At 31.4% G+C, this 14828-nt stretch overlaps 1 protein-coding gene across 3 annotated transcripts in view; it reads left to right on the top strand.

Annotated features, from left to right (window-relative positions):
- The window catches only part of LOC134720439 (TBC1 domain family member 30-like), a 69688-nt gene that overhangs the window by 24990 nt on the left and 29870 nt on the right, over positions 1-14828 (top strand). For 2 of the 3 annotated variants that reach the window (XM_063582836.1, XM_063582837.1), the window contains 3 exons: positions 6827-6954; positions 8526-8651; positions 12713-12898. In XM_063582836.1, coding sequence (XP_063438906.1) covers positions 6827-6954; positions 8526-8651; positions 12713-12898 — 440 coding nt within the window. Of the gene's footprint in view, positions 1-183; positions 268-6826; positions 6955-8525; positions 8652-12712; positions 12899-14828 lie in introns of those variants that run through there. The other variant, XM_063582838.1, reaches the window with a different exon arrangement.

Raw genomic sequence — 14828 nt, 5'->3', positions numbered from 1 at the left:
GAAAGAAAACGATTCTGACGATATACTAATTATGCCTGGCACGTCCACAAGGAGTTTTAAAGATATTATTTGCCTTTGATAGATATCTACCCATTAACCATTGAGGAGAATACCTAAAATTCTTACTTTTACGTCACACTGAAACTTTCAAAGGATTGAAATTATTGACATAGGTCTGTTTAACATCAATATAATCACTATTTATGCTTAATCTAGAAGATTGTTTGTGTATTTGGATGTTTGCTTACGGCCTAAAATTCATCCTCGGTAAATATGCATATAAATTGGATGTTTTATTTATTATATTTGTTAACCTCGGTAAGTAACGATAATTACTAAACTTTGATAAAAAGTTTGATAAGATACAAATATTTACAAATAAGTAAACACATGGGTGATAAATCTGATCTTGTGGTTATAAAGTTCAGGTGACTTTTACAAGAACACGATGATTGTTTCGATCCATTGGAAGACCCACTATCAACGTATATTCGTTTATAGTGGGTCTTCCAATGGATAGAAACAAGTGCCTGTGTGATGTGTAATACCCTTGCTCAAAATTGGGACGTGACAATTGTTATATTAAGTTCTATAGTAGCTCTGATCAGGTCATAGCTTGATGTTCAGACGTTATAACTCATTGTTTACACGAATAGTTTTTTTTGTCAACATTGAAGTAGAAACTATGAATGACTTAAGCATCTTAGGTAAAGAAGTTTGATCATGGATTAAGTCAGTATTTTATGTTGTTCCTCAAGCATTTTAGCTTCAGGGCATAACGTTTTTCCCTCTGTCCCTATTACAGTAATGGACTTGTGATTTAAATCAATGTTCATGAAGTTCCGAGAGGAAGGAGTAGAACACTGCATGCGAATACAAAGCTGACAGTGACCGATTATAGACGAAATACTTGTCAAACATTGAATCAATATTTATAGCATGTTTATGTTTTGTTTTCACACCTAGAATAGGGTCTCAAGGAATGTCAACAAATTTTTAATTTTATATTCACAACACAGTGATATATTCAGAATCAGGGGCGGATCTAGCCATTTTAAAAAGGGGGTTCCCAAGCAAGAGTAAAGGGGGGGGGGGGTCCAACTATATGCTCTCATTCAAATGCATTGATCTTCCAAGAAAAAGGGGGGGGGTTCCAACTATTAATATTATATATTTTGGTTGTGTCTGGGGTTCCATGAAGTTCTTTAAGGGGCTGGAAAAGAACTCGGACTATAACTTTGGAATGGAACTCAATGAAAAGAATTTTGCTGTAATCTGTAATACTTGAAGCAATTTGAGTTTATGAATAATATTTTTATGTTGCTGTATTTTTTGGTTCAAGAGTGTGCCATATATCATTAAACTGCTTGGTGTATTTTATCTAGAAACATAACTGAACTCTTTCCTATCCCAACTGACCAGTCTAGACTAAGACTGGGCTTGAGGAATAGTCCAATTCGACTTGGTCATATGGACAGTACTCTATCCAAGGGGCACAAGAAGGGATTTTACAGTATTTTGGGGTTGAATTAGATAGTTAATTATTAACAAAACCTGAGTTTATTTTCTAGTAGTGTCGAGCAGGGGACTAACCTTCTCATTGTCATGATGGGTCAGGAAAAACCCTATACACTTTAACAGGTGTAACCAAGTTATTTTTAAGCTGTCAAACTGATCAGCTCTAGAAAGATGCAAATATTAAACTTATACTTGTTTTCTGACAGAAGTTGAAATTTTGCTTTTTTTCCTTATTAAGCAAATTAAAGACACTACAGACCTCACTTCTATGTCGAATACCCAGATTTTTTTCTTCAATGAAACTTTTGAACATTGAATGCTAAATATATTTCTGTTTTTTTCATTGAGTTGGGATAATCCTGGTAGAGTTAGTATGTAAATTACTGTACTTCTTTTAAAAAATACTTTGAAGACATCATCATTATCGACTTGTGTAATCTTTCTTTACCATGTTTTTTGTTGATGTAATACTTGACCATGAGTATTTGTTTGTCCAGTCTGTTTGTATGGCTCTCTCTGATTATTTACAATGGAACCATATTGTGTCCTTGTATAAGATGTAAATCATCAATAATGTAAACAGCGTCTGTCTTTATGGAGTTTGTGGAATAACACCAAAGATCGTTTGTGGTTTAGTTGATAGAGATCCTATACAAAAAAAAAAATCATTTAAAATTCTTTACTTATCGGTTCACATTTTATTACATAAGTTTAAATTGGATAGTTATTTGAATATACCTAATGATTTAAATCTAATAAACTTTCAACCTTCTCTAAAGCTAGTTATTTATGGATTTCTGAATTACAATATGGCCGTCAAGTCCGAACTAATATGATAACACATGAAGCATAAAAGGATAAACTAATTTCACAGTTCCTAAAGGGTCCTGCAATATGTACAATATTGTTTATTGATTTTCCAAATTATTTTTTACTTGTTTTTTTGTTTGCAAATTAATTTTTTTTTAGCTGCCCAATATTGAAACAAAGCTTTTTAATTAGAATGTGATAATACACCAATATGTTTCAAATTAACTTGTAGCATGTTTCAAACCTTTTAAGAGGGAACATGGAAAATAATGGCCTTTGAAAATTTGCTATGTATGCATATGCCTAATGGTAAATGTCTGCAGGGATTTCCTATTTTCTAGTTATAAATTGAATGTTTTTTTTCGTTCCTCAAAGAAGAGTAATAACTTTATTGAATTTCAATTAATTACTTTTATCTATAATGAGCAGTGGGGTTTTGACTGACACATATGGCTGAAAAAGATAGTTAAAATTTTCTTTTATTATTTACAATTTATCAGGTTTATTATGATGTTTGAGTTGAGAAAGAATCAATTACAACTTGTACATGGCTTCTCATATTAAATTAGACAATATGGAACATAATTTGAGTTGGAACGCAAATTCTGTTTTTGAAACTTTAAGATTTAATTATGTATGAATACTTTCTCTAGTGACAGTCAATTACACAGAGAATCCTTGATGGGAGAATTAGTAATTGCATAGAAGATTATTTCTTCTTCCAGATAATATTATAATTAGAAAATTTAACCTGTTATTTCTTTATTTGGAAAATCAGTTTTTGTCTTGCTTGAACGTAGTCAAAAAATAAGACATCGGCATTGCAGAATGTATTTATGTATTACTGAAAAATTATTGCACCAGGGTTTTCGATATCACAAACTCGGGTCAAAACATTTACTAAATTTTATCACCGGTATAAGAAAATAATTCATAAATATAACTCAACATGCAGACATCTTATACATTCAGGTATTTCACATCCAATTTTTTATGGTAATATTCTTTACAAAGCTCAAAAATGTCAGTATTCACCTCAAAAGCTTACCAAACATATAAACAGATAATTAAGGAGGGATATAGTAAGAATACTGTTGTCAGGTCATTAAAGATTGCAGATTAAATTGGCTTTAATATTGATTAACTTATAGGGTCTTTGCATCGAGACTAAACACATTATTTAAAAAAACCCAGTTGTTAGCATGACACGGGTTATGTTCAAGAATATGACTTTGAAACTTTTGCTTATTTTACATGACTATTTTGTATTGGTCTGATGATTGTGAAGCGTTATGGTCCTTTGATATAGACAATTCACTCAAATAATCAGTTTTCCACACTTTTTTCCCCCGTTATGCTTGAATATATTGACTTGATATTTGTTATGACAAGTTATAGATCAAGTTCCAGTACAATAAATTCTTAATCAGTTAGGGACTATGTATTGCCTTGCAATACTCTCAGAATGATTTCTCCTGTTAAAAATAGATCATAAATAAAAACTGCTGATGTTCCAAATAACAATCAGTAATTCATGTGCTCTGAAAATATGCTATCATACTACCACTCTTGAAGTAAACAAGGTACTTATTGTACTTATATGTCTTACTTATGTTTTACTGTTCAATCCCACAAGGCCATTTCATTGCATAGGCAGTTTTATATAGTTTCATGTGACATGCAATTACATTTTCCAATAATCCAGTCAAACATATATAATAAAAGATATGGATATAAAAATGGTCTTTGAATGATAAGTTAGAGCGTGAATCAGACATTAGATTTGAATCTTGCCAGTGCAGGCAAAGAAATAGCTAATGGTTGCAAATTATTAGAGTATATTTTTTATTTGCCTGTTAGAACCAGTCTTTTGAATGAGCTGTGGGATTGTGAACTTAAATTTTTTGTTTCAATTTTAAAACCAAAGATTGAGATATTAACTTTACAGTCTTTCAACAATGGTAAAAGGAAATAAGACAAAGTAGTATTATGATAAACATTTATACAGCATACATGTACATGTACCAAGTACTTGTTTTGATTTGAAAGCTATAAAGTTATCAAGTAGAAATGTAAAGATGCCTTCAAAACAGAATTGTGAAATGTTTTTACTTCAGATTAACTAACTTTTGGGAGTTTATTTCTTTTTAACCAAAGGAGTAAAAAAGGCATTAAGGCCTAATTTTGGCCCAAGAAAATAAAATGTTTGATAACTCTTTCAAATTGGCACATAATGTTAAGAAATGCAAAGGGTCAAGAAATATAAATAAAAAACATTCAGATTTTTATCTGATGACGTCACAATTATGTCATAATAATTATGTAGTTTTTTTCAAAAACGATGAAAAATACAGAATTTATGCAGTTTTCTGACTTTATTTCAGTTGTGGAAACATCCTGCGCAGCCAAGAAACAATAAAATAATTAAACAAAAGCTTTTTGTCGAGCCTTTGACTTTAGTTGAAAAAGCGAGACTAAGCGATCCTACATTCCGTCGGCGTCGGCGTCGTCGGCGGCATCGGCATCGTCGGCGGCGTCAACAAATATTCACTCTGTGGTTAAAGTCTTTGAAATTTTAATAACTTTCTTAAACCATACTGGATTTCTACCAAACTTTGACAGAAGCTTGTTTATGATCATAAAATAGTATCCAGAAGTAAATTTTGTAAAAATAAAATTCAATTTTTTCCGTATTTTACTATAAATGGACTTAGTTTTTTCTGCGGGGAAACAAAACATTCACTCTGTGGTTAAAGTTTTTAGAATTTTAATAACTTTCTCCAACTATCCTGGGTTTGTACCAAACTTGGACAGAAGCTTGTTTATGATCATAATATAGTATCCAGAAGTAAATTTTGTAAATAAATAAATCCATTTTTTCCGTATTTTACTATAAATGGACTTAGTTTTTCTGCGGGGAACCATTACATTCACTCTGTGGTTAAAGTTTTTAAAATTTTAATAACTTTCTTAAACTATCCTGGGTTTGTACCAAACTTGGACAGAAGTTTATTTATGATCATAAGATTGTATCCAGATTCCAGAAGTAAAGTTTGTAAAAAGATTACTCCGATTTTTCTGTAATTTACTTTTAAATGGACTTAGATTTTCTTACAATCATAAAATAGTAACAAGAGGAATATTTTTATTGATTTTTTTCCTCATTGTTGTTGAGCCTGCGATTTACAGCAAAAATAGGCGAGACACTGGGTTCCGCGGAACCCTTACAAATTTTTTTATAACTATTTGCATTATCTCACCAAATATAAATTTGTTTCTTGACTGTGCACATACTTTTTCAGTCTAAAATTTGATGAAAAAACAAGGAAAATCACGAAATTAAAAAAATTAGCAAATTAGGCTATGATTTGTTGCCATGGTAACTTGTACAATGTCAAATTTGTTTTGTTTTTCTTCGTACCTTATACCTTAGACATGTTTTCAGTAATTTAAGAATATGTATGATAACTTTAAAATTTCCAGTAATTTTTGGGCCAAATAAGGGCCTTATTGCCCCTACTCCTTTAAGAAGTGCAACATTCTGTTATTGAATTCCCCTATTTTTGATTCTTAGAGAATATCTTTGTGACCATTTTTCAGGAAATATAAGAAATGCCATGTTCATAGTAGTTGAAATTTTTTAGTTTAAAACACAATTTGGCAGTTTCAAACCCAAACCTAAGGAATTTAAAGGACATTTTATGATACAACATAAAAGAAGAGATGTTATTGCCTGTTCTATTTACTGTCTGTATCATGTCTTTTGATACTTGAAGATAAACATAGGAAAGGGTTGAAATCAATTGATCTTTAGTTTATTGTTTTCAGTCATGTAAAAGGTTATAAAAGCAATGTCAATTTAATGCTACTAACATTGGTGGAAGAATACTAAAAATATCTTATGGTATTTGAAATGTTGACAGTAAAACTGTTTTGCTTGCTTCATTTTTAAATAACACTGCAGTTAGTTTGAACTTGTATCCAAATTCTGTTCAAAACAATGATCATTTTTTCACAAATGTAGGTTGTTTTCTGTATAGAAATGTTATGTTGTTGTTGCCTGAGACTGTTTTAATCTTGAACTGTACTGCAAAGCAAAATTTTAGATCTTGATGGAAAGATTTTCAGCTCCTTTTTCACAGAATTGCCCGTGAAAATATTTACACATATAAAACCTAGGGTAGTTGCCTTTGTTATTTAAACACTTTTCTGTAAACAATTTGTTATCAATGGTGGATTCACAAAGAATTGATTGATTGATTGTTATTTGCTTTATGTCCAGTGGCAAACATTTCATATTTATGACAAGAACAAGGACAAAAACAAATTCAAGAATCATTTTGGAAAAAAGGTACTGCTAAGTGCAATGTACAGGAATTTTTACTGACATCTGACAGAGGATAAAATCGGAAAGAGTTAGAATTTCTTAAATCAGGTCACCCACAAACACCTCAAAGATTTATTTCTATAAATTCATTTATCTTTTCTTTATTTCTAGGGATAGACACTCGGATGAAATTCAGTATAGAACCACCACCTGGTGACAGTGCCTTTGAACAGTGGAAAGATGCCATGAAGGCTGTGGCAAGGTTACCTATGGGTATACCAGACAGCTTTCGTAAAAAGGTAGGCAAACAATTCCTAGGAATGATCCTTAGGGTGGCAGGGTTTTCTAGTGTGAATTGAACAAAGTGAGTCTCTGCTGTCAAATGCTATCAGGAAATTTTGTTCAGCATAATTGAACTGTTAATCATATCAGGGACGTATATATTTTAAGTCCTTGATCATATTACAAAAAATATATATATGCAGAAGCCTTCTATTACTTTCATTTGTTATCCATGCTGAAATTTATAAGGTGATGTGATACATTTAGGATGCAGATATGACTGTTTTACATAATGAGTTTGAGATTATTATCTTGAACCTGAAACATGTTCTGAAGCCTCAAAATATTGACCCCTTTTGGAGTATTTGTAGCAAAGATTTTTTTTATATTATAAATCATAGGATAAAGGACATATAAAAAACTAAAGCTTTCTTGAAATGTTTTTAAATGTTTTAAATAATGATTTATAGTAATAGATTTTATAATGCCTAAACAACAATATCATATTAAGTATATGGAAAGAAGTTAATAGTATGTGCAAGAACTTTTATGTGGAAGACTTTTATATGTAAAGCCATTTATCTAGGCGAGAATGACTTGGACTTATTGAATCGGTCATAGATTGCAACAAGATTATTACGGCTTATTTGTTATTCTACTCCTCAAGGGAATACGTGAAGAACTAATGAAGTATATTTGTGAGACGGAGGTCAAAATAAGTACACAAGACTTGAGAAATATACGGCTACTTCATTTGCTTGTTGTGACAGACTTTACAAATCTACACGTCACGTTTTACGTTCTTTAACCGTAATTGATTATTCAAGACAAATTGGATTTAGTTTTAATGTCAGAGCTCTTCTTTTCTAAGTTGCTTTCATTTCAAACGGAATATAGATTTATCTTCTGAAGCTTTTTCAATAAATTGTACATTACTTTAGCATGTTTAGAAAAGGAATTGAATTTATCGAATTTGACGGAATCCAAATGTAATAAGTTTTGTAAGGAACATACATAACTCAGTTGATTTGTAGGGTAATAACAAGAAAGAACCTATAATTACTAATAAAATAATGTGTTAAACTTGTTAAATTGTTAGGACATCTGGGTTAAATAACATTCAAAAGTTCAATTTTAAACCTTAACTTTTTAAGATCCTTGTTATTTTTTACTTGTCCATTTAAGTATGAATAAAAAGATGATAATCATACATATTCATGACTAGAACATTTGAGACAGCAACTTAACAACACAGAAACAAGTTTATTATTTTATTGTTGGTTGGTCTTAGTTTCAGCTAGTTATATTAAACATATCGGCACATCTAAGTAGGCGTGTGAAAAAGAAGAAACATGCATTGCTCAAATGAAGCCAATTAAAAATTATTAATCCCTCTAAGTGCACCTTCTTTTAATGTTTTAAAACAATTGCATGTAAACTTTACATCCTGTTCCAATTCTCTGCAGAAAAAGGGAAATTAACATCTGGAAAAGGTCTATAATTAATTAATGACTTTATCATTGACCATTAGCTATGCAGCAGCCTTAGCTATTTGTGTCTCAATATTAATTCAACTTTTAATTAACAGGTATGGTTAAGTTTGGCAGACAATCATATACGAGAACAGAGAGTGGATTGGCAGAAGACAATGAGATTTGTGTTCAACGAAAAAAGCAATCCAGACGACAATAATTTAGGTCATCAAATTGTCAAGGTAAGTTATCACAGTAACAAAAATTTCTAATAAGGTCATGCAATAACTCCTTTGTAGGCAGCACGATAAAAATAATTTCTTAATTACTTCTAAAAGTCTCCATGATCCATCAGTCTGGCAAATCAGTTTTCCACACTTTTTTTCTTCCTACTTTCAAAGCAATTATGATTTGATATTTGTTGTATAGTTTTATCATTACAAGTTATAGATCTGCTCGGAAATTTGGGTCTGGTCTAATGATTTTGTGCATAGTTATGGTCCTTTGGAATTTGAAAGTTCAATCAAATAATAAATTTTCCACATTCTATTTTGTCATACTAGAAGATATTGTCTGTCTGTCTGTCTGTCTGTCTGTCTGTCTGTCTGTCTGTCTGTCTGTCTGTCTGTCTGTCTGTCTGTCTGTCTGTCTGTCTGTCTGTCTGTCTGTCTGTCTGTCTGTCTGTCTGTCTGTCTGTCTGTCTGTCTGTCTGTCTGTCTGTCTGTCTGTCTGTCTGTCTGTCTGTCTGTCTGTCTGTCTGTCTGTCTGTCTGTCTGTCTGTCTGTCTGTCTGTCTGTCTGTCTGTCTGTCTGTCTGTCTCTGTCTCTGTCTCTGTCTCTGTCTCTGTCTGTCTGTCTCTGTCTGTCTGTCATGTTGCTATATATTTCATTGATGTATGTTCCAATTACCCCCATTTCCTTTTGTTCAAAAGAACTTAAAAGTGATTTTGTATGTGCTTGTTCTATGACATTGACTTTGGTTAATTTCATGTTTAGTAAATTTACATAATATATAAACTCATAATATAGAGAACTCATATTTTCATTAATTTTCTACAAACCACACATCCGAGAAATCAGAAGGAATATAATTCACATACAATTGATTCACATACAAAACCTTATAGAAAAACATGGGAAATGGGGTATTCATTCATGACACAAAATCAGTACATGCAAAGCAACAAAACAAAACGAACAATGAAAGAACAGGCACAAAAAGCAAAGGAACAGCACTTTTATTGCTGTTCTTCATGTTAAAATCACAGTGAGGCCTTCTCTTCTTTTTGTCCGACAAACCTGGATACTTTCACTCATTTTAAACATGTTAGATAATGGGATTGACTTGATCTCTCTGAAGGTTTGGTGTATTACATTTTTTTACTGATCAACAGGATAAATTTGCTGTTATTTGAAGAAACTGTTTTCAGATGATATTACTTCTGAGATATTGGAATGATACAATGAAGAAATTACATCATGTTTTTATGGCTTATATTCTTTTAAAAACAAATATAAAGTAATTGTTTCATAAATGTTTGCAAACCTTCTCTGTAATCAAATTGTTTTATCTTATTACATGGAATCTGAGAAAATCTGGTTTTATATCTCTATTTGTATAGATTTTGTTGTTTTGAATAAGATTTCACATATATGGATGAGTTTGATTTTGATCTAAGGATTGGTTCCAACGCTTGCAGTTATATTTGACATATCAGGTTTCTACCCTATCGACAGAAATAAATTAAGTGGGTTGAAAAGTATGACAGATTCCGATTATAACCAATCTTTAACATCATTCACAGTGACAGTATAATTATACAGATGGGAAGAAAACATGACAATATTTTCATTCAATTTTATACCATAATTATCTTTACACTTTGAATTATATTTGTATCCCTTTTTAACACTGATTTACCAAAGCAAATAAGTATTCCTGATTGAATGGCAATTTATAAACATTTTTATTGTGAAAATTCTAATTTAGGAATAGTTCATAAATATAATTTTTAAGAAGAAATAAAACCATTTTTCGAAATCATAAAAATCTAGGAGAGAGTAATGAAGCAGAACCTATATCATGAGAATATAGTTCCACACGTTCTGATTCCATCGTCATCTTGGTGAATCACTACTCTAAATGTTTTTGTTTCTTCTGATCTTGTGAGTAAAACCTGATTGAGGTGATTTCATAAATCAGTAAACCCATCAATATTCATTTGTCTGTACTAAGGCAGTAATCAGATGTTCAGGAACTGTGAATGTATTCAATCTATAAAGCAATAAGGTGGTCTTTATGCAGTCCTTAAGCTTTACATTTTTGTCACTCACAACAGGTATAAAAATAGCATTGAAAATTTATTATCCCAATGAAATAAACATAATCATATAAAATCCGAATGTTCAGGTGCCCACTTTTTGCCCAAAAAGACATTTTTTTTTATAAAATTGAGAATGGAAATGGGAAATGGATGCCCATGAAACCATGCTCTGAGTCACAAGAACCTATATATGTTAGTCAAGTTACAAAAAGTAGAAAAAGATCTAGCATTACTGTGAGATTGAGTAATGATAACACTTTAAATCAGATGAGGAATTTTCAATGGTATTTTTTTCATGTGTGTTGTACTACCTCTTTGAAAAGCTTTCTCTACATTTGCATGATTTTGCACTGTTGAATAGCAGAATAGCAGTTTTAAACATTTATAAACAAAAGACATTGTACTGAATTCTAACTATTACAGCTCAAAAGTTTTTAAGTAAAAGATTGCAAGTACTACAAATGTAAATTTATTTTCTAGTACTACTGCATGGAAAATAATAACTAGGTTCTTTGCTATTTAAAGCCTCTTCTTGAACATTAATATAGCAAAGTAAGTAATTACATTATTTATGTTATCCTTAAAGACACTATTTTATCGATAAATCGTGTGATAGTTAAAAGAAATAATTTCCCCTAACCCATAATGATGAGTTAAATCTTGACATTTTTTTGTGATAATTAATATCATAGACTATTGCGTTAGATAAAAATCTTGCTAGATTTTTCTTAAGATTTGACAGAACAATACACTGCTGATTATTCTTCACGGAAACCTCTAGACAAATTTATCCTAAGGATTGTCGATAATTCCGTCATACTGTTTCTGTGTCGCAGGTGGGAGTAGCTCTATAAATCGTTCATTCATTTATAAGTTTTCTAGTAAAAATCTATGACGAAGAATTGTATGGCATTGAGCCTTAAAACCATTTATAATGTTGACAATTGTTTTAATGTCACATTAAATTAATGTTTTCCTGCAATTTAATATCTTTACGAGAACAACAGTTAAGATCAAACAGTGCAACAAAAAAATATAATTATCGGAAAAAAGTTTCTGTCGCTGCAGGAAAATATTATTGGCAATTACGAAAAAATGGAAATTTTAATTGAAAAGCAAAATTCATTTAAATCACAATACTCTCATGACTTCAGTAGCTTATGAGATTTTGAATAAAATATTCAAGGAAGTTGCAATGACATCTGACAGCCTTTGTATGATAATTGTGACAAATCCTAACAAGACTGTCAGTTGTCACATGTAATCTTGGACTATTGTTAGCACTGTGCCACATTTGATGCCTGTTTTTAGAATTTTTTAGTTTTGTCTTTTATCAAACCCAGTTTCTAATGTTTGTTGATATTCAGTAGTCGGATGGTATTTACCTTGTCATAACATAGAGAACACTCAGTAAGCCATAGAGGTTTAAATGAATCCTCTTGCAACTGAAGTCCAGCTTGAGTTGTATTGGTAACATTAGAAATAGACCATTGTTATGTTTTAAAATCTGTAATACTCAGATGAAAGCGAGCATTGCACAGTGCTTCAAAGTTTCTTTTCATCTTTGAATATCTTTAAGAAAAATGTGTATAAACTCTTGCAATAATACATATAAGCCAGTCACAATAACCTATTCAAATCGGTATTCGTTGGAAGTTCAAAGTATGTAGACTTCTGCTGTTTCTAAATAGATAACATCAGTAAAGATTTAAATATTGCAACAGTCTCACACTTGCTGTAAAAGAAATACCTTAGTCCATAATGAAAAAAAAATACTTAGTCCATAATGCAAACAATGTTTCTGATCACTACCAGAACATTACATCAGTACAAAAGATAAATTATGAAAAAAGAAATTATGAAAGATAGCCACTTCAATTAAAAATTCAGCCCAATTCTAAAGTTACATGAGTGAATGCTGGTTATAAACTAAAAATGATTATGCAACACCTCCATTAAATAATATCTGATTTTTTTCAGGATTTACACAGAACAGGCTGCAGTGGTTTCAGTGGTCATGAAAATGAAGAAGACCGAGCAACATTGAAGCGTGTTTTACTGGGTTTTGCTCGTTGGAATAAATCCATTGGTTATTGTCAGGGTTTCAATGTTATTGCAGCATTACTATTAGATGTGACTGAGAGAAGGGAAGATGAAGCTCTGAAGGTAGTTGTTGGATAGGGAAATTTGAAAGAAGCTTAGTCAAAATTTGAAATTCAAAATACTGTTAATTCAGAAATAATTGTGTGCATTTATTAATGCGATTTTGTCATTTTAGACTATAATGCGATTTTAATGTTTACAATTTTGAGAAAAATCCTGTTTTATTCATGTAAACATTTCAAAATGCGAGTTTGAATTATTACATTTACAACTCTGTCGCATTTTTCGCAATCATAAAAACTCGCAATAATTTCTGAATTTTCAGTATACACATTGTAGTCTTGTCTCCATCTCACTTAAGTTTTCACAAACATTCCACAGATTGAAAAAAAAACCTGTTAGTACTTAGTAATAGACAAAAGTCTATTTTTTTAACATTGCACAGATGAAAAGAAATGTTAGTACATAGTTATAGACATTTGCCTATTTTTATGCCCACTCTGCAGAGGAGGGGGGGATTAAGTTTTCATTTACCCCATGTCCATCAGTATTCCTGTCCATAAGTCTGTAAGTCCCAAATTAAAACCCTCAACCAAATTTTATGAAACATATACACAGTGCTAGTCCATCAGCTGGTAGGGCAAAAAATCAGTTCTGTGTTACACCCCAGGGTACCGCAATTTTTTTGTATAAATTTAAAGAGTAATATCTGAAGAATATTTTAAGAGGTGTTAGACTTTTGAAAAAGTGTCCAAAAGGGGTTAAAAGGGGACTTATTTCAGGGTATATCAAAAATTTTGTTGTGCACACTATTACAGAAAAATGTAAAAATAACCAAATATTCAGTACTTCACTTTTTATTAAATGGAACACATTATATCTTATTAAAACGCAGGCTAAATTTTAATTATTTTTTTAATCGTAGAGGACCAAGAAAAAAAGGGGGAGGGTCAATTTCCAAAAGTCATGATTTTGAATGAAAAGAAGCATACGTACTAATTTTCTCGATAAAATGGTATATTGTTTCACATTGAAACATACAGCATAAAGTATATAAAGGCTGTTGAAAAAAAAATAAAGATAAGAAACAAAAACAACCGGATAATCAACGACAAACACAAACATAAGCAACCAGAAATGCACTATTCTGTCACAAATTTATACATCACATTCATGAATTAACTCACATATTAAAACACACAAAACTGTCAGGGTTTCTAAGTTTCTTTTTTTTTTTCTGTTTTAATTTAACAACCGCATCACCACATTTTAAGGTCACACAGAAGGTCAATCAATAGAATCAATCAATAGAATCGTCATCAGTTTGGTCACCTGCATCTACCGAAATTATCACCTTTTCCAACATCTTCTTCGTCATCGTTAGCAATATCAAAGATTTGATAATGCTTATATCTACAAGCTTTCGAGCATTAACATACAGCTATCTGTTCAGGATAAACCTTGTTGAAACATGAACATCTTTTTTGGCACAACCAGCATAACATGAACAGCACATCAGAATTACCAAAGCATCTAACGCTGGTGGTTGGTCTAGCAAATTGATACTGATCATAGCGCTCTAAACAATCCAATCATATTTGTTTGGCAGCAGACCAGTGTTGTGTTTAAGAGCAGATGTCCAAATCTTCGTCTGAAAGTTGGATTGTTTAATGTGCTTTAACATTGCATCTTTTGCATTTCAAAACGTTCTGATCTTTATTTATCGATATTTTTAATTTCCGGTAGCCATAATTATATAGAACACGAAAACCTCTCGAGTGTTTTGACAACTCTTCCCCAACCTCTTCCAAGGTTTCACCAAGATGGAATAGACCTTCTGAAAACTCCACATAACGTGTCAAAAAGCCAAATGCTTTGCTTTTTTTCTTTACCAGACAAAACACTTACTGAATCACAACCTGTATTGGCGCGAAATCTTGGCAGTTTTCTACAAACATTCTCACCAAGTTTGCACACATTGATTGCACATTTA

This window comes from Mytilus trossulus, chromosome 1 (assembly GCF_036588685.1).
Source record: "Mytilus trossulus isolate FHL-02 chromosome 1, PNRI_Mtr1.1.1.hap1, whole genome shotgun sequence".
In the NCBI taxonomy this organism is placed as follows: domain Eukaryota; kingdom Metazoa; phylum Mollusca; class Bivalvia; order Mytilida; family Mytilidae; genus Mytilus; species Mytilus trossulus.
Note: the sequence above shows the minus strand (reverse complement) of the source record. Positions and strands in the feature narration are given on the sequence as shown.